General features: G+C 48.9%; 1 protein-coding gene across 3 annotated transcripts in view; it reads left to right on the top strand.

The window, feature by feature from the left end:
• Window positions 1–20,351, top strand: part of LOC139826742 (dynein axonemal heavy chain 9-like) — a 32,932-nt gene that overhangs the window by 3,953 nt on the left and 8,628 nt on the right. The window contains exons 3-6 of one of the 3 annotated variants that reach the window (XM_071803141.1): window positions 975–1,148; window positions 2,532–2,739; window positions 7,374–7,539; window positions 13,722–15,117. In XM_071803141.1, coding sequence (XP_071659242.1) covers window positions 975–1,148; window positions 2,532–2,739; window positions 7,374–7,539; window positions 13,722–13,734 — 561 coding nt within the window. In that variant the 3' untranslated portion in view covers window positions 13,735–15,117. Of the gene's footprint in view, window positions 1–974; window positions 1,149–2,531; window positions 2,740–7,373; window positions 7,540–11,381; window positions 13,672–13,721; window positions 15,118–20,351 lie in introns of those variants that run through there. The other 2 variants (XM_071803140.1, XM_071803142.1) reach the window with 2 other exon arrangements.

Here is a 20,351-nt window from a genome sequence, read left to right as displayed (position 1 = left end):
GTTTCCTTATGGAGGCCGAGCAGCCTATGGACAATGTGTTGGTGACCCCACATTGTATGGCTATGGGGAGGAGAGACCCGCAGACACCCCAGGAACAAACTGTGCTGTTAAAACGGGCTAAATGATGCGTCCGGTATTTCACAAACATCTTTCTCACAGCAATTTTCCTCTCCTCCTCCCCTCCACCTCTCTCCAGTTCCCATTGTCCACATGGGAAGGTGTTTGGGCAGAATGGCTGGCCCAATGTCATACAGGAGACCTAGGGCAGAGGAGGGGACTAAGCACATTTTGTGAGTCCTGACCCAGCATCTAAAGCAAAACTGTCACCCCAGTTGAAAAAATTCAGATGCTCCAAAATCTCCATGTGTAGAAAGATGCAATGGGGAAAAGCAAGGAAACGGGTGCTTTGAGGGGAATGTGGCAGCGCAGAATCACGGCGGGGTCAAAGGGGCAGCCCCTCGCTGCTGCTTTGGTACGCTGGGGTCTGCAGTCCTGCTTGTCTGAAACGTTGTGGCTTGAAAAGAAGCCAGAAGACAACAACTCACTCTGAATAGAGTGGTGTGATTGATGAGGAAAGGCTTTGGTACGCATGCTGTGACTGACCATGAGCACAGATGTAGACGGATGTTGTGTCCTTGTCTGTTGGAAGAAGTAGGCACCAAGAATCAATCAAGTGGTCTGTTTAGTCATAGGCACGTATTTCTCTTTTTCAAATTGATCCATCTATCTAGTCTCAGACATACCAAGAGTGATCAACACAGAGGATGAATTATTTAGATGAATAAATAGGACTGATGAGCAGAAATGAAGAAAATGAAAAATTAGGCTTAATAGCAGGAAAAATGATAAGAACTTTATGCTGTGGAATATATTTTAAGGACTAATCCCGCTCTGGTGGACTGGGATAGATAACATTCTCCATTACTAATTAATTGATCCAGATTAGTGTATTTTCTCCACTTTTTGTCTTATAGCTTGTGGACTACAGAGTGGAGTTCAGCAAGTGGTGGGTGGCAGAATTCAAGACTATCAAGTTTCCCTCTCAGGGCACAGTCTTTGACTTCTACATTGATCCAGAAACGAAGAAGTTTGAACCTTGGTCTAAACTTATTCCTCAGTTTGAATTTGATCCAGAAATGCCCTTACAGGTATGTGAACCTTGCACGTGTTTTGTCTGGGAAGAGCACATGCATTTTAGTGACTGTATGCAGGCATTTCAATTGAAGTCTCATTCGAGGTCAAGCACTTCATAATAAGAATGGCATTCCGTCCTGGTTTTGTTAAAAACAAGTTTCTCTTTTAGTGAATTTGCCTGTCAGGTAAAACCTTCATATCAGCTGCGTTTTCCTGGAGAACCAGATCCATGTTTTGGTAAACATAGCAATGGAATGTGAGGTTATTGATAAGGACAGATTCGCATCTCGCGAGAGGGGCAATGAGAAACAGGTGACCAAGAAACTGACAAACAGAGTATAACATCCCATTCACGTGAATACTTCATATAAAAGTGGGAGATCACGAGGATCTCGTCCATTTTGCTTATGGCCGAGATTAGGAGAGGACCTTGCTGGTCGTCCCTGCGAACTGAGGCCTCATGACAGACTGAATCCAGCTCCGGTTGGCTGCACAGTCCAGTCCAGGACTTCAGGTGCCAGCTCTGCAGTTGCTGGGGCTTTCAAGATTGGTTTTGTATATTTTGTATTATTTTCTCTATTCTTATTAGTAGCATTAGTAAAACATCTTTAATTTTTCCAATTCTCTTCTATCTATCCTTCTTTCCCTCCCAATCACCTGTCCTGAGTGGGAATGGGGGAGAGAGAGGGGCTGAAGGTGGGGGAGAGGGGGCTAACAACACATCTGCCATGGTTGTATTGTCACCCCACAATCAAAACCCTTGACACATTCTTTATGAAGTACAACTCAATTACCCATCTTTCTTTACTGTACTTTGACTGTGAAGACTCATCCTCCATCCATCTTCCAGAGCTGAGTGATGTACATGAGGCGCAGGCTCAGAGACACCTATGAGCCAGGGCTGGTGTGCCCAGGGTGCGGGATGGAGGTGCGTTTGGCCTGCAGAGAGAAGCAGGATGTGGGACAACGTAGTGACAAAGTCCCTGAGACACCATCTCGTCATTCTGCGTGGCTGAAAATAGGGTTGTTTATATGATTTGGACGAAAAATGAGAGTTGCTGCAGGTAGTGAATTGCGTTTGCCAGCTATGCCTTTCTTTCCTTTTAGAGGTGCCACAGTGAGCAGATGACTTGTAAAAATTGTTACCATTTTAGCAAAATGTGTGTTTGCGGGGAGATCCAGATGTTGCTCTCAGCATCCCGCTGTCATTGTTTCGTCTGTACAGATAGTTTGACTTGAATGGTTGGTAGCAGTGTATTGTTCCCTTCCTAGCGCCATCTAGAAACTCAGGTCACCGCACTCATTCCTGGCTCTCCCAGTTTGATGTCTCCTCAGAACATGGCAGTGGGGTGGTGCCACAGATGGGTACACTTACCTGCTCGTTTTGCCCCTCTCAGGCTTGCCTGGTGCCCACCACCGAGACGGTCCGTGTGCGGTACTTCATGGACAGGCTCCTGGAGCGCCGGCGCCCCGTGATGCTGGTGGGCAACGCCGGCACGGGGAAGTCTGTGCTGGTGGGGGACAAGCTCTGCTCACTGGATACAGACGCCTATGTGGTGAAGAAGGTCCCGTTTAACTACTACACCACCTCTGCCATGCTGCAAGGTAAGACAATGGCTGAGATGTGGGACTTCTGCCTGGCAGGTCACCAAATTCCTGGGGTGTCCGTCGGGGTTTGGAGCTGGGTGTGCACTGTGGGCACTGCACTGGCACCCACTGACTCTTAAATCCCACTGTGAAACTCACTGGTCCGCAGACTCCTGGTTTTATGGAAAATGGCATTTCCCAACATGAGGGATTGAATTCTGAACACCACGACTCTGGTTCAGGGCTGTGCAAAGCACACACTTCAATCTGCTGCTGTTCTCTACAGCACACAGCTCGTACTTGACTTGAGGTGTGTCTTTAATACGCTTGAATTTAAGCCCGTGCTGAATAGAATGGGTTGCTTGGCTGGGATCTAAGCTGTCCTCAGAGTGCAATGATGGGAATTGCATCCCAGTTGTCAGTGAGGACAGTGCTAATGGGGATGTGCAGGTGCTGCTGGTTCCTGGGCTGTCCCCCGCATCCTGATGCAGCCCCGTGTGCTCCCACGGAGCGGGTGCCACATCCCACCGCCCCAGGGGACACGGCTGCTGACCCTGGGAGGCTCTGACCTGGGGAAGCCCATGAGAATATCTTTGATGAGGATTTTGGCACATCAGTGAAAGATGAAGTTTGAGACCAGGATAAGGTCAGTTCTGCTGTGTAGTCTTTTCACAGATGAAGAGAAAGAGGGAATTGTTGAAAAGTGACTCATTTTGGAATGGTATTTTCACTTTCAGTTGACCTAAAGAGAGAGGATAATTTTCTACATGTATTTATTAATCAGGAATGAAACAACCTTGCTTGTTTTGAGTTGAACAACAGCTGTGGGTCACTGTAAACCAAAATAACTTCCTTTATGGAGTTTGGTCTGACCCAAGTGTCCTGAAATCCCTTTACTCCCTCTACAGGACCAGCACCAGTGAGACCAAGGTTTTAACCTTCACCATGTGGGTTTTTCCTGGCCAGGTGGCCCTGGGGCGAACACGCTCACGGCCATGAGCATCACAGCCCCTGTCTGTGCTCTGCTGGGCTCCCGACACTGCAGATGTTTTAAGGAAGGTGTCAGAGTTTAAAGTTGCCCTGTGGGACTGATCCACTCGCAGAGGTGACAGCACAGGCTCAGCCCACGCTGTGTCACCTGGGGCTGTGTCGTGGAGTCACGGCAGCTTTCTGGGGCAGGTCTGAAGGGTTTTGGGTCTTGCTAGTGTGTGATGGCTGCAGTCTCCCTCCTCCCTCCCAGGTGCCCCTTTGCTTTTTTCCCTGTGTTGGGGTCTCTGCAAAATGCCCTTGAGCTGCTAAATGGGCTGAGCTGTCTGGCAGTCTGTCTGTCTGTCTGTCTGTCTGTCTGTCTGTCTCTCTGTCCAGCTGCCTGGGTGGGGGACAAAGATGCTGAAGGACCTAGAGATTCTTTCTTATGGGGAGAGACTGAGAGCTCTGGGGCTGTTGAGCTGGAGAAGAGAAGCTGAGAGGGATCTGATCAATGGGATCAATATCTCAGGGTGGCTGTCAGAGGATGGACCAGACTCTGTTCAGTGGTGCCCAACGCCAGGGTGAGGGGCAGCGGGCACAGACTGAAACACAGGAGGCTCCATCTGAACATGAGCAGAAACTTGTTTGCTGGGAGGTGCCAGAGCCTGGCCCAGGCTGCCCAGAGCGGGTGTGGAGTCTCCTTCTCTGAGACATTGAAACCCGCCTGGACCCACCTGTGTGATCTGCTCTGTGACCCTGCGTGAGCAGGGCTTGGACTGGGGGATCTGCAGAGGTCCCTTCAGCCCAACCAGCCTGGGATCCTGTGATTCTGTGAATGTGCAGCCGTTTGTCTCCAGCTGGATGGGCGAGTGTGTGCAGGTGTTATTTGTACAGGCAGACCTGGCACCGTGTCCCTGGTCATGAGCTGTGGGCTGAGTCAGTGATTTTCTTCCCCTGCACAGAGGAGCAAGTTGTCTTGTGTGTGGATGAAGATGTGGTGGTGAGATTTGCATTGAGAAGCATGATTTATACTGCTTGGCCTGGATCCCTGCTGCTCATTTTTTAGAGTTAATTTGTCCCTTTTTGTGTAGTTTGTCACTTGGCTGCTTTATTCTTTTCCCCAGCAGGCACATCTTTAAATTTGTAAAACATGGGCACAAAGTAATTTTGGATTTTTTCTTACTTAAAAAAGATCCTAACCTGAGTTCCAGTAGTTCCTTAGACAAGGTGCCTGTTGCTGCAGAGATGTATAAGATGCAGCCCTTAGGGGAAGCAGAGTTGTTGTTCAACCCATCCCTGCATCCTGTGGCTTCCAGAAGCGCCGTGTGCACAGGGGTTAAAAGGAGCCCAACACTCTCTCTGCCTGAACCTGGGGCCAGTTTGGGGATTTTCTGTAGTTTATTGTGACTAAATACCACATTCTGTGGCATTTGCCCTGGGCCTCGCTCTGCTTCGTGCCCTCTTGGGCCTCTGCCCCTCCATCAGATGTAGCCCTGACTTCTGTCATTCAGAGAAATTGCAATAAATCTTGTGGTTTTTTTTGTTTGGGTTCTTTTTTTCCCTCTCCCTTGCTCACCAACCAGAAGGTACGAGGTGTCCAGACTGTTTCTTTGAGGTGCTGGTTTGAGTATGTGTCAGGATCTCACACAGACACACCGCCCCTTATTATTATTGTGAGATACGGCTTTGAATTAAAATACCACTTCCACGAACATGTCACTTGATCCCCAGTAATTGCATTTCAGTGTGATGAATCTCTTGCATACTTGTTTAACCTCAAAAAGGGCTGATTTTATATGTTAATTAGGGACTAATTAAATTTAAATTAAATGCTTATTTGAAACACTTAATTTAACTTGCTACCAGAAATTTCAAATATTGTGGTTTTATTGAACGGGGAGAGAGGCTCCGCTGAGGAAAGATTCATCATTTTTCGTAGCACAAACCATTCCTTTGTGCAGCAGCTGTCTGTGACAAGAAATCAGCTGCGTTTTGAGTGGTGAGCAAGGCGAGCTGTCTGCAGTGCACCCAAGCAGGAAAAACCCAGCGTTTTGAAAGGCCTGTGATCTGAAACAAACCAACGGAATATAAATCTTCCTTAACAACTTTTGCACGTGATAATAAATGGCTTAAAAAAACTCCCAGTCCCGTTTACATTTGCCAGTCTTCCCTAATTACAAAGAATTGCTACTTACCGTGTGCTGCTTTATAGCACCTTATAGGTCTGTTGCCAACCCAAAACTGCTAATGAAACAAATTCTTCGAGTAAGCACAGGGCAGAAAACCCACCCGGGGTCTGGGCAGAGGAGCGTTGCTTCCGTTTGCTTTTCCACTTACTGAGACAGTAAAGGTTGCCTGGGCTGCAATCAGAGGAATCAATAACCTATAGAACATGATGTGCAGCGACGTGGGGTGATTTTTATTAAATATCAGCCCAGGATTATAAATATTCCCCACGTTTTATGAGCTAGAGCAACATATGACCCCAGCCTTCTGCTAAAACAAATTAAAGTCTTCCAAGGCTTTGAAATGCGAAACTGTTCTCTCCGTGCTTTCCTTTGCGTGTGCGTGACCCTACTTGAAACCAGGTGGTAATTTGACAGCTCGTGTTGGAATTAAGTCTTGTCACGTTATCTGGAGGGTTGGGTAACGCTGGTGAGAAGATCAGGGAACTTATGATTATTTGATGCATTTAAATAAAAGTGTCATGTTGGTTGTTCTGAAGATGTCCAGGAATTTGGCCCTGAGATCGCCTATTTTTGTCTAACAGGGTAAAAGATGCATATATTCACAAAACCAGCAGCTTTGCTCGTGGGCTTCTGTGCCCACAGCATCCATCTCCCTTTCTCCATCGCAGCGCCCAGTGCCTGCTGCCCTGGCCACGCTGCAGTTGCCGCATCGCCGGGGCAGGCAGCAGGGGATGCTCACTGCTCTGGCACAGCCACCTCTGCAAGCAAGATTTCGTTTAAAAAATTATGCAGAAGAGATTCAAAAGGCTTTATCTTGCATGAAAAGCTCTTGTTTGCTCTGAGGTAGACATGTTTTGTAGCAGACGAAGTTTGTTGTATTTTTGTTTGGAAGGAAGAGTTGAGAGCTTTCTGATTTAAGTCAAACCAAAGTGCTGACCAAGGGTCCCTGCAGGGCTCCCAGCTGCACTGTAGAATCATAGAATCAGTTTGGTTGGAAGAGACCTTCAGGATCATCGAGTCCAACCGTAACCCAGCTCTAGCACTCTAGTCCCTGAGAACCTCATCTCCACGTCTGTCCAACCCTCCAGGGCTGGTGACTCCAGCACTGCCCTGGGCAGCCTGTTCCAATGCCCCACAGCCCTTTGGGGAAGAAATTGTTCCCCAGATCCAGCCTCAGCCTCCCCTGGTGCAACTTGAGACCATTTCCTCTGCTCCTGGCGCTTGTTCCTGGGGAGCAGAGCCCGACCCCCCTGGCTCCAAGCTCCTTTCAGGCAGTTCAGAGATCAGAAGGTCTCCCCTCAGCTCCTGTTCTCCAGCTGAACCCCCAGGCCCCTCAGCTGCTCCTCATACAGCTGCAGCTGGGGGACATCTCAGCTCCTTGAGGGGCCGCTGTAGCTACACACAGCACAGCATTGAGCTGGGCTGAGAAATCATTTTTATTTTGCAGCAGTTGCTCTCCCAGTAGATGAGCTTTGCACCTCTGCCTCCCTACAGGTATGCTTGAGAAACCTCTGGAGAAAAAGGCTGGTAGGAATTATGGCCCTCCAGGTACCAAGAAGCTCGTGTACTTCATTGATGATCTCAACATGCCCGAGGTGGACGCTTACGGGACAGTGCAGCCCCATACGCTGATCCGGCAGCACCTGGACTACGGCCACTGGTAGGAGCCTGCTTGGGCTTGGTTGTCGGAGACCTTTTTGTTCAGCTCCAGTGCTGGGGAGTGGGTTTGAGAGAATCTCAAAGCGTGGGTCCCTCTTCCCATTGCATACTGCTGGGCTAGAGCTGGTTGGGAGGCTCTGGGTGAACTGAGAGTTGAGCACCCTCAGGGCTTCCCCTGTCCCCAGCAAACAAATTCACTTAGAATCACAAAACGTCCTGAGCTGGAAGGGACCCGCAAGGATCATCGAGTCCAGCTCCTGTCCCTGCACAGGACAACCCCACAGTTCACACCGTGTGTCCGAGGACGTTGTCCATCGCTTCTTTAATACCGCTTGATTGCTTACTCATAGCTGGGTTGAGAGGAGCTTTGCTCTGCTCTTGCTGTGGCTTGTGACTGTGGTCCCAGTGCAAAGCCTGCGAGGGGAGCGCGATGCTCGGCCTTGCTGCCCCGCGACGCTGAGAGCAGAGGCGGCTGTGGATTTGGCCTCAGCTGGGGTGAACCCCCCTGCTGTGAGCACCTAACATTGTCTTCTGTCAGGCAGCAGCAAACAACCATTATCTAGGCAGAGGTGATTTGAAGGAAAAGCAGTGACTGTTTTGGAAGGAGATTGGTGTGTTTTACACTTTAGCCAGCAGCTCTGTGTGGGACATGAATATTTGCATCTCTCCACAGGGAATACAGGGCAGGGACGCATTGCAATTTCCACTCTCCTCAGCTGTGTGCATGCTTGAGCTCTGCCAAAAGCTTCCGAGGAACAGAGACAGTGGAGCGGAGGCAGAAATCTTGGGCTGTGGGTGTCAGGGAAGTCAGGCAGATAGAGGGTGAGGGAGCTTCGAGGGAGCGTTGGAGGCACAAGGGGCTGCAGCGAGGAGTAGGGGGATGCAGTGAGGCGCAGAGGGATGCAACGAGGTGTGGGGGATGGAGTGAGGCATAGGGGGATGCAGCGAGGTGCGGTGGGATGCAGCAACGTACAGGGGATGCAGCGAGGTGTGGTGGGATGCAGCAACGTACAGGGGATGCAGCGAGGTGCGGGGGGATGCAGCAACGTACAGGGGATGCAGCGAGGTGCGGTGGGATGCAGCAACGTACAGGGGATGCAGCGAGGTGCGGGGGGATGCAGCAACGTACAGGGGATGCAGCGAGGTGCGGGCGGATGCAGCAACGTACAGGGAAACACCCCCTGGGACTAACTGGGGGGACGGGGTGAGGGGGTAACCAGGGGGCTGTGCAAGAAGCCGGGCTGACTGTCGGCAGCCGGAGGAGGGGAGCGCTTTGCTCTGGGTCGGGGGACCCAGAACTGGGGGGACGCAGCAGCTCCGCGCCCCGCCCCGGGGGACCCACAGCCCCATGTCGCAGCACTTTGCAGCCGCAGGAAAGCGCCCGGCACTTCCGGTTGATGGGCGCTCTGGTCACGCCCACAGCCCTCGGCTGGCAGACGGGGCCCTCGTTTAGTGAAACGCCTGGGAGCGGAGAAGCTTCTGGAGCACTGACCGTATACGGGCCGAGCTCGGATTCCCTTGGGCTTGACAAGGAGGCTGTGGGACCTTCCGGCGGTTTCGGTGCGGGGCTGCGGGCGGAGCGTTGTCCTCAGACTGCGGACCCTGCGGGAGCTGCCCGGGCAGAGCCCCCCCCGCCCCGCCGGCCGGTGGTTGTGTCTGCTGGGGACCCTGCGGAGCCGCCAGCTTTCGTGAGTGGGGATGTGCCTTTGGAATTGTCATTCAAAGGGTACATGAGCACAGCTCGGCTTCAGCCAGGACGCCTCTGTGCCTTTAGTTTTTGTTTTTCCCTCACCTTCCCTTTCGTGCGGAGCGGCCCGGCCCGGCCCGGGACGGGGGGTGTGGGTGTGTGTGCTGAGGGAACACCTCGTACCCAGCAGCCTGCTCCGTGCCGCTGCTCCTTGTCCCCGCATTTATATACGATACACAAATGTAAAGCAAACGGGGGGGGTGCGTGGGAGCAGGAGCGGCTGGGGGCTCCCGGGCCGGGCCTGACGCCTGCAGCGCCTCACGCTTTCCCGCTCCCGTCGCGCCGCCATCTTGGGCGCGGGCAGTGAAGCCGCCGCACTGAGGCCGTGCCCTGTGCCGCCGGGGAGGAGGGGAGCTGGTCGCTCTGGGAGCCGCTCTTGGGAAGCGGGCGGCGCACCCCGCCGAGGAGGGGGAGTTAACGTCCTTCGAGTCCTCCTCCTCGGGTACCGGCGCCGATCGGGCGGTGGCTGATGAGGTGTCTGTGGCGGGGCGGGGAGAGCGCGGCCGCTGTGCCCTCACTAGAGATGGCGGCGGGGCGGTCTCTGGCGCGGACAGGACGGCGGCCGCGGGGAGCGGCGCTCCAGCCCTATCTGTGATAATAAGAATTAAAAGTGTGTGGGGAAGGAATATATGAGTGGAAGATTCCCCAGCTTATTTATTAGAGACAAACGTTTTACAGGCTCTGGGTGTGGAAGCACAGTTACTGCCTGGGGGGGTGATAAGGAGAAAATTTGAGAGCTATTCTATTACCTGGAAGTTTGTGTTGGTTTTGGCCAGGGTGGAGTTAATGTTCTTTGTGGTACCTAGTATGGGACTATGTTTTTTGATTCGTGCTAAAACCAGTGTTGATAATACAGAGATGTTTTTGGTACTGTTGAGCAATGCTTGCACAGGGTGGCCTGTTCTGCCTCCCACACTGCTCCACCAGCAAGTGGGCTGGGGGGAAGCGACAGCCAGTGGCACACTTATCTAAGCTCTTAGAGCCAGTGTCTTGAGTGTGTGCAAACTGCAGCAGTCACCGCTCTTCTGGTGAAAGAAAGCAGGAAATTAAACCCTGCTGCTTTCCTGAGGAGAGATGACAATGGGCTGCACCTCCTCATAGATGGGACTTCAGGGATAATTCAGGGGAAAAGACACAATGGGTGTGCCATCGTTGAAGGTGTGAGTGGTGAAATAAGAAACGGGCAGGTTACCTAATAACTGGTCAGCTCAAACATGCCAGCTATACGCTGTCAATCAGGCACTGCAGATGTTAGATGGAAAAGAAGGTACCATCTGTAACGGTTCTAGATATGCATTTGGAGTAGTGCACACCTTTGGGAAAATCTGGGAAGAATGGGGTCTAATTAATAGCAAAGGGAAAGAATTGGTTTGTGAAGAACCAGTTGGACAAGTGTTACATAATCTGATGTCACCAATAGAAGTGGCTGTAGTACATGATGTCCATTGGGACATCAGAGGGGAAACTCCTTTTGTGTCAGGGGAGATTGGTTATCAGATGAAATGGCCTGAGAAGCAGCCTTAAAACCTGAAGTGATAACTGTAAGTTATCTCACGCTTGAGGTCCTGGCCTCACAGGAAATTCCAGTTTTTGATGAAAAATAAGAAGAAGTCCTCCAAGAATGAGGAGCCAGGGAACAGAGTGGGAAATGGGTACTCCCAGATGGTAGAGAAATGTTAAATAAGCAAATCATGAGGGAGGTATTAGCGATTCTACATCAGGAGAGTTATTGGGGAACACCAGCAATGTGTGACGTAATACGGGAATTTATGCTATAGCCAAGCAAATTTGTGAAAGATGGGTGGTTTGTAAAAGAAGAAATAAAAAGGCACTTAAAAAGCAGCCTGCAGGAGGGCAGGGTCCAAGTTTACAACTCTCTCAAAATATTCAAGGTGATTTGCCTGTAGCTGGTCGAATTAAATACATACTAGTGTTGGTTGATCACCTTGCCAGCTGGGGAGAAGCTTTCCTCCTGAGCACTGCCGCAGCAGCAGTGGTAGCAAAAGTTTAATAACAGGTGGACCTCCACAGTTTGAAACTAAGGATTGATTTCTCAAAAACTGTATACTCGGGTTGTCTTGCCTATCTTCTCTCAGGCACAAGGCCGTCTGGCACAAACTCTGCCTTTAGAGTTTTCAGCTCACAAGTTTCAGCCTGAAAACTGGGTCCTGGTCAAATCCTGGAAAAAAACGGAAGCTTCAGCCAGATTGGGAAGGAGCATTTCAAGTTCTGCTGCTCACCGAGACAGTGGTACGACCAGCTGAGAAAGGGTGGACTCATTAGACACGGGTTAAAGAGCCAATCGAACCTCCAAAGGACAATGACGAGTGGCAAGTATTGACAACTGATGACCCCCTTCGACTAAAGATACAGAGATGAAAATGAAATGAAACCTTTGGGGATTGTTCATCCTGTGTATGTAGAATTTACAAATGGGTTACTTAACAAACGTCACTGAAACTGAAGGTTCCCTAACAATTTGAGTAGATGATTGCCACATCCTTAACTGTGGGGATGTACAGAGCTAAAGAGAATGGAGTTATGAAAAGAAACGTGTCCAAGGGGCCTGAGTCTAAGGATGATTTAAAGAAGTGCACAGTTTTTGTTACTGTCTCTCATTGCCCCTCCTGGTACAGTGTTATTTGGAGCACAGAGTTTAGGGGATGGACCGTGAGCAATGAACGGTTATAGAGTTGAAAAGAAAAATGACCCTATCTACAGGACAGTCTCTCCCAGGATGTGAGTCTCTGCAGTGCAACCCTTTGCTAATTGCAAGACAGAGAGCAGATGATTCAGTAAGTGGGGTTTATGGATCACAAATAGACATTAGTAGAAAAGATGCCCTGGGAAGGTTCAAAATATATGGAGGTACAAATGCCTGGGTAGAATGGATCAAATATATGGTGCAAAGCCTAAACGAGCAATTGCTGTGCCTGTGCAGCAGGAAGGCCTGTGGCCCAAGTGGTACCCTTCCCTCTGGGGTGGAGCGAAGATTGACAGGGGATGGAGTGCGTCTTAGCCTTATGCCAAGACTCTACGGCATGGAGAAATAAGTCGTGTCATACTCTCTCCCTACTGTTTCCAGCTTTGCAGGGAAAAATATCAAAATTCCCCTGGCATTTTCAGGAATAATTGAAAATCATACTGCCTGTCTCTCACGACGCGGCAGGAATGATACCAAGTTCCTAGGAACATGAGTAGGTGTGCAGAGACACGGGAAGTTGGTCCTCATATGTCCTCAGATGCTTCTTGAGTGGATCTTTGGTGGTACTGTGGGAAGATGACACTTCATTCCATTTTATCCCCCACTGGGAAGGTACCTGTGACGTCGTACAATTGGAAATTCCTTTTACCCTGGCATTTGAACACTGTGATCCATCAGGGCAACAGAAAAAGGAGTTGAGGGCTTTCCTCTGATGACAGGGTTTATTTCAATTAGATTGGGGTCCCCAGAGGAGTCCCCAAGGAACACAAAGCAAGAAGTCAAGTTAGCTGCGGGTTCTGAGTCCTTTTTGTTTTGGTAGGTAACTACAAACAAGAATGTAGACGGGATAAATAACATTTATTTATAAGTTATACTAGACAAGCAGTTAAATGAATCACCAAACAATTAGATGCTACTAGTAGAATGGCATGGGAAAATACCATGGTCCCAGATACGATGTTGGCAGAAAAAGGTGATATATGTCTAACCACAGCTTCAGCAGAAGAATTGGCTGAGAATTCAGGTGTAGATAGTCCACTCATGGGATTGTTAGAATCTTGGTTTGGAATATTGAGAGAAATTACTTCTTTAATCGAAGTAACAGAAGCACTGATTTCTATAGCATGCTACATCATTGCGTGTCTGCGAGGACTTGTTCAACACCTTATTGGACAGCTCTATCAAAGCAAGTGCCTTTAGGGCCACTGCCATGCTCAGATAAAATGATCCTGCTAGAAGAACAAGAAGAAAGAAAGAACAGCAAATGCATAACTCCAGAAGAAAAACGTGAAATCGTGTTGTCTAGGCTTGAAGCCACCTATACAACTGTATCATAAGAAAATGCAAAACCTCCTCCATTTCAGTCCTGCAGCTCAGCACTAGTTTTTCCTCTTCCCTCCCTTTGTCCTGCTCCCTTTGCTTTCTCCCTTTGTTCCATATCCTTCTGCACAAAACCACCGTGACTCAGCCTAAGTAGATCTGCCGCTTATTCTTTTGTACTGCCAGCAGATTGTGGAAGTAGAGTATAAAACCCATCCTTATGGAGAGATCTTTGCATTTTAGGCTTAGTCTAAGTGTCTCAAGTAGCCGGGGTTTTTGACTGGGCCTAATCCATCAGGTCTGATGGCTTCCCTGCTCGTCTCCAGATGTATGTGGTAGAAAATATAAAGCAAGGAAACGTCCTTTGGCCCAGCCTTGCCTTATTTCTTTCTCATCCTGTTCTCTGTCCCAGCCTCTCTCACTGACCCCTCGTCTGGCTGCATGGGGTGCTCGGCTGCCACACCCAGCTCTCCTTTTCTCACTCTGCGGGTGACAGGGACACAGCCGGACTTGGTGTCAGCTCAGCAATTTCTCAGTTCCCCAAAGAAGCTGAATTCTGCAAATTGCTGCTGTTGCTCTTGAAATGATGTCATCAGGTGGGTGTTTTGGTGTAATACACTGAAAACCAGAGCAGAAATGCTGAAATATTCCCATGGTATGCATGGTCTTAGGAGCAAAGCACCGTGACTCAGCCTAAGGAGATCTGCCGCTTATTCTTTTGTACTGCCAGCAGATTGTGGAAGTAGAGTATAAAACCCATCCTTATGGAGAGATCTTTGCATTTTAGGCTTAGTCTAAGTGTCTCAAGTAGCCGGGGTTTTTGATTGGGCCTAATCCATCAGGTCAGATGGCTTTCCTCCTCGTCTCCAGATGAATCTGGTACAAAATATGTAACCAAGGAAATGTCCTTTGGCCTAGCCTTGCCTTGCGTTGCCTTATTTCCTTCTCATCCTTTTCTATGTCCCAGCCTGTCGAGGGTTAGGATTGCGGGGTGACAATCAAACCCTGGCAGATGTGTTGTCAACCTCCTCTCCCCCCCACTTCCCCCTTTTGCCCCTCCCTCTCCCCCCTTCCCACTCAGGACAGGCGATCAAGAGGGAAAGAAGGACAGAGAGAAGAGAGTTGGAAAAGTTAAAGATGTTTTACTAATGCTAGTAATAAGAATAGAGAAAATAATACAAAATATACAAAACCAATCTTCTAAGTCTCGGCAACTGCAGAGCCGGCACCCAAAGTCCTGGATTAGACTCTGTAGCCAACCGGAGCTGGATTCAGTCTCTCACTGGCCTCCGTTCGCAGGGACGACCAGCAAGGTCCTCTCCTAATGTCGGCCATGAGGAAAAAAAGGGAAAAGGGGCGAGATCCTCGTGATCTCCCACTTTTATATGAAGTATTCACGTGAACGGAATGTTATTCACCGTTGGTCAGTCTCTCAGTCATCAGTTTTCTCATTGCCCCCCTCGCGAGATGTCCATCCGTGCTTATCAATAAGTTTGCATTCCCTTGCTGGGTTTAACCAAAACGTGTGTCGGGTTCTCCAGGAAAATGCAGCTGACATGAAGGCTTTGGCTGACAGGCAAATTCACTAAAAGAGAAACTTGTTTTTAACAAAACCAGGACATTCCACCCCTTATCATATGACATTCACTGAATACTTAAACCTTATCAATACAATCTATCAATACAATCTAATTAATCACTACTACTATATATATATATATATATATATATATACATATGTACATATATACACAGGAGTAATTAATCAGTGGACCATCCTTTGAAAAGTTCATTAAGTTCATTTTGTCACCACAGTCTCCCAGGGCAGGGAAAATGGTCCAAGTGCATCTCATGACCCCTGTTGGTGGGTTAAGGACACCAACTTCCAAGAAGGTGTCGGGCGCCACTCGAAGAAGCCAGCGCTGGTTTCATCACCATTGTCTTGATCTGAAAGACACTTATTAAACATTGTTAGTGCGGCAATTCACATCATACAGTTCAGCATTGCACATTTTCACCTAAAATCAAATCCCCTTGAGGTGCACACCGAACTTCTCCATCCTTAAGCATCACCCACCAGGTGCTGCCAGGTCCCTGGGCAAAAACAATCCCACGAATAGGTTTGCCTGTGCCCGATGCAGGAGGAACCCAGACTGCCTTTCCTAACATATTTTCCATGTGTACTACAGGGACTTTATCTCCTTCTACAGTCCATAGAATTTCTGATTGGGCAGGCCCGGCTCGATTGGTTGATCCCCTAGTGTTGCCCAACCAAGTGGCTTTTGCTAAATGTGAATCCCAGTTTTTAAAGGCTCCACCACCCAGTGCCTTTAGTGTAGTTTTTAACAAACCATTGCACCTTTCAGTTTTCCCAGAGGCTGGTGCATGATATGGAATATGATACACCCACTCAATACCATGTTCTTTGGCCCAATTGTCTATAATACTGGTTTTGAAATGAGTACCATTGTCTGATTCAATTCTTTCTGGCGTACCCGGCCACCAAAGGACTTGCTTCTCAAGGCCCAAGATGGTATTTCGGGCTGTAGCAGGAGGTACGGCAGATGTTTCCAACCATCCAGTGGTTGCTTCCACCACTGTAAGTACATAACGCCTACCTTGACGTGTTTGTGGAAGTGTAATATAATCAATCTGCCAAGCTTCTCCATACTTACACTTTAACCATCGCCCCCCATACCATACAGGTTTTAACTGTTTTGCTTGTTTGATTTCGGCGCAAGTTTCACATTCATGAATAACCTGTGAAACAGTGTCCATAGTTAAATCCACCCCTCGATCACGAGCCCATTTGTATGTTGCATCTCTACCTTGATGCCCTGAAGCATCATGGGCCCACCGAGCTAGGAAAAGTTCACCTTTATGTTGCCAGTCCAAGTCCACCTCAGCTACTTTAATCTTAGCAGCTTGATCTGCTTGTTGGTTGTTTCGATGTTCCTCGGTGGCTTGACTTTTAGGCACATGAGCATCTACATGACCAACTTCCCCAGGCAGGCTCTCCAGCCGAGCAGCAATGTCTTCCCACAGCGTGGTTCCCAATGGTTTCACCTCTGCGCTGCCAGTTGCTTTTCTTCCATTGCCGTAGCCACCCCCACAAGGCATTTGCTCCCATCCATGAGTCAGTATAGAGACAAAGCATTGGCCACTTCTCTCGTTCGGCAATGTCCAAAGCCAGCTGGATGGCTTTCACTGCTGCAAACTGACTGGATTCACCTTGTCCTTCAGTGGCTTCTGTAACTTGTCGTGTGGGACTCCACACAGCAGCTTTCACCTTCGATGTTTTCCTACAGACGACAGGATCCATCTGTGAACAGTGCACACTGCTTATCAGTCTCTGAAAGCGGATTATATGGTGGTGCTTCTTCAGCACGTTTTACTTCCTCCTCATCTGCAGACATCCCAAAGTCTTTGCTTTCTGGCCAGTCTGTAATCACTTCTAATATCCCTGGACGGTTGGGACTTCCAATCCGAGCTCATTGCATGATCAGTGCAATCCATTTACTCCATGTAACTTCGGCTGCATGATGTGGAGAGGGAACCGTCCCTTTGCACACCCAGCTCAGCACCGGCAGTCGAGGTGCAGGAGGAGCTGTGCTTCAGTGCCCATCACTTCTGAAGCAGCTCCAACTCCTTCATATGCTGCCAGTATCTCCTTTTCAGTTGCAGTACAGTTGGCCTCATATCCTTTGTATCCTCGACTCCAAAAACCTAAGGGTCGACCTCGGGTTTCTCCTGGTGCTTTCTGCCAGAGGCTCCAGGTAAGTCCATTATCTCCGGCTGCGGTGTAGAGCACATTTTTAACACCTAGTCCAGTTCGGACTGGTCCAAGGGCCACCGCATGAGTTATCTCACGCTTCATTTGTTCAAAGGCTTGGCGTTCAGGGCCCCACTCAAATTGGTTCTTTTTACGAGTCACTCGATAGAGAGGCTCACAATGTGGCTGTAGTCAGGAATGTGCATTCTCCAAAAACCTACAATGCCCAAGAAAGTCTGTGTCTCCTTTTTATTAGTAGGTGGAGACATTGCTGCAGTTTTGTTGATCACCTCCATTGGGATCTGACGACGGCCATCTTGCCATTTTACTCCTAAAAAATGGATCTCTCGTGCAGGTGCCTTGACCTTGCTCCGTTTTATGGCAAAACCAGCATCGAAAAGAATAGGAATTATTCTCTCACCTTTTTTGAAGACTTCTTTCGCTGTGTCGCCCCATACGATGATGTCATCAATATATTGCAAGTGTTCTGGAGCTTCACCTTGCTCCAGCGTGGTCTGGATCAGCCCATGGCAGATGGTAGGACTGTGTTTCCACCCCTGGGGCAAGCGATTCCATGTATACTGGATGCCCCTCCAGGTGAAAGCAAACTGCGGCCTGCACTCTGCTGCTGCAGGAATAGAGAAAAATGCATGAGCAATGTCAATTGTAGCATCGCACTTCACTGCCTTTGACTCCAGTTCAAATTGCAGTTCTAGCATGTCAGGCACAGCAGCATTCAGTGTGCTGTAACTTCATTCAGGCTACGATAGCCTACAGTTGGTCTCCACTCATCACCAGACTAACGCACTGGCCAGATTGGGCTGTTAAAAGGTGAGCGGGTCTTACTGATCACACCCTGGCTTTCCAATTGACGGATCGGCTTCTGGATAGGAATCAAAGAGTCTCGACTGGTGCGATATTGCCGGCGATGCACCGTCGTGGTAGCAATTGGCACCTGCTGATCGTCAACCATCAGCAGTCCTACAACAGAGGGGTCATCTGAAAGACCCGGTAAATGAGACAGTTGTTCAATTTTCTCAGTGTCCACAGCTGCTATACCAAATGCCCACCTATACCCTTTTGGGTCCTTAAAATACCCTCTCCTGAGGTAGTCTATGCCAAGGATGCACGGAGCATCTGGACCAGTCACAATGGGATGCTTTTGCCAGTTCTTTCCAGTTAGGCTCATTTCAGCCTCTACAACAGTCAGCTCCTGGGATCCCCCAGTCACTCCAACAATATTGATGGATTGCGTTCCTTTATAATCAGAAGGAATTATTGTGCACTGAGCACCAGTGTCCACTAAAGCTTTGTACTCCTGGGGTTGTGTTGTACCAGGCCATAGTATTTGTACAGTCCAATAAACTCTGTTATCCCTTTCCTCCACCTGGTTGGAGGCAGGGCACCTCTAATTCCTGTTTTGCACAGTCTCTGGGTGTGAATTAGAGGTTCCTTCAAGAGCATCAGAATCTCTTCTGCTCCTTTTGTAAACTGGAGCAGCCACCTTCCTAGGAGTTTTTCCTTTTATCTCACGTACTCGTTCCTGAAGTTCTGAGGTCGGCCTTCCATGCCACTTGTTCATGTTTTCTCCCTGCTCATGTAGGAAGAACCACAGTGAACCTCTTTTTGTGGGCTGTCTCTGCCCTCTCTCTCGAGATTGGAAACGCCTTCTCCTAACAGCTGAAACATAGGTTTGTGCAGGTCGTGAACGGTACGAGTCTGCTCTGAGCTCTTGGATTTCTTGCAACAGCTTTTCAAACCGGTCATCAGATTTTTCACACAGTTTCTCCACAGCGGAGACACAAGCCCGTAGAGAACCAGCAAGGCTGTCCTCAAAGTTCCGGAGCTGCTCAATCACTTCATTAATTTCTTGTATACCTCTAGCTGACCAGACCATTCCTGCCAATGACTTAGCATATGCAGGTGGTGCACTTTGTACAAATCTGCGCCACATAGATTTTGTACAATTGATTCTATCTGGGTCTGTCCCCTCTTGGCTGTTTGGTCCTAGATAGATGATCTCTCGCACAGCTCATTCTCTCAGGAACTGGATACCTCTCTCCATAGTATTCCATTTCCCTAACTTGGATATACAATCTTCCTTGTAGGGAAATCTGACTTTCATAGCTGCAGGAGTCGGGTCCAGAGAGTAGCGGCATTAGACTCTCTTGAAATTGCCCTATCAATGGTGGAATCTTTTGACAGAGATCCCAGCTGCCTGGCTTCACCACCTTCTAATTCAATTGTTTCTGCCCCGTTGTCCCAGCATCGCAGCAGCCAGGTTAAAATATTCTCGCCTTCACGACGACTGAAGTCTTTTCGCAGGTCTCTCAGCTCACCTGGAGAAAAGGACCGAGTGGTGGTCACTTCATCTCCACCCTGTCCTAGTGATGATGCCTCTTGGGTTGATGTTGGCCCTGTGCCATCACCTGCTGCACGGGTGGTCTTTCTAGTGACTTTCTTACAACCAGCAACTGATGCTGATATGGGTTCACCATCATCTGATTCATTTCCAGAGTCTGAATGACTGTCACAGTGATTGCTGTGGTTACAGCAGCAACAGTGCCCAGTGTGTGAAGGCGGGGGGGCTGCCTTGTCAGCCTTTGAGGCTGGAGAGGTAACGTTATCTGCAGCGCCCTTGGCAGAGGAGCAATGCGGAGGAGCTGGAGCTTCAGCCTGCGAAGCCGCGGTTGGGGGGCAGTGGCTGCAGCAGCAGCTTTGGCTGTTTTGCCTTTTCTCGAGCGGCCAGGAGTGCTTTTTGCTAAAGCTTCCGAAGGCGCACCGCAAATCTCAGGACTAAAAAGAGACGCAAACCTCCTATTGAACCTCATTTCTCTTAACAGTAACGCAAACTGACACACATTCAGCAAACCAGATAACACCATCACAGTTCTATCAAAGCTCCAAGGGTATTCAAAGTTCTCTAAAACATTTGCAAACTGTCCCAGCGAAATCACAAAAGTATTGTTAGTCAGCCTTTCTAAAGATTCGCTTGACCAATTAGCAAATATAGAGCCATTCTGCTCTTTAATCTCTCCTGGAGGTTTTTCAAGGTAAAGCAGAAGCGAGTAGAAATTCATTAGCGGCTGCAGTATAATGAAATAAACCAGTGCCATACCACACAGGATCATCATCACGACTAAATAATATCCGAATCAAACAGACGCGCGAGTATCACAACTCTATGAGCTGGCACCGTGCCAAGAAAATTGAAAGGTACGTCAGAGCAGTAGAAAAGCCAAAAATCTCCAAATTTACCCCGTTCTCTGG

The sequence above is a fragment of the Patagioenas fasciata genome, unplaced genomic scaffold, assembly GCF_037038585.1.
Source record: "Patagioenas fasciata isolate bPatFas1 unplaced genomic scaffold, bPatFas1.hap1 Unplaced_14, whole genome shotgun sequence".
Lineage (NCBI taxonomy): Eukaryota > Metazoa > Chordata > Aves > Columbiformes > Columbidae > Patagioenas > Patagioenas fasciata.
Note: the sequence above shows the minus strand (reverse complement) of the source record. Positions and strands in the feature narration are given on the sequence as shown.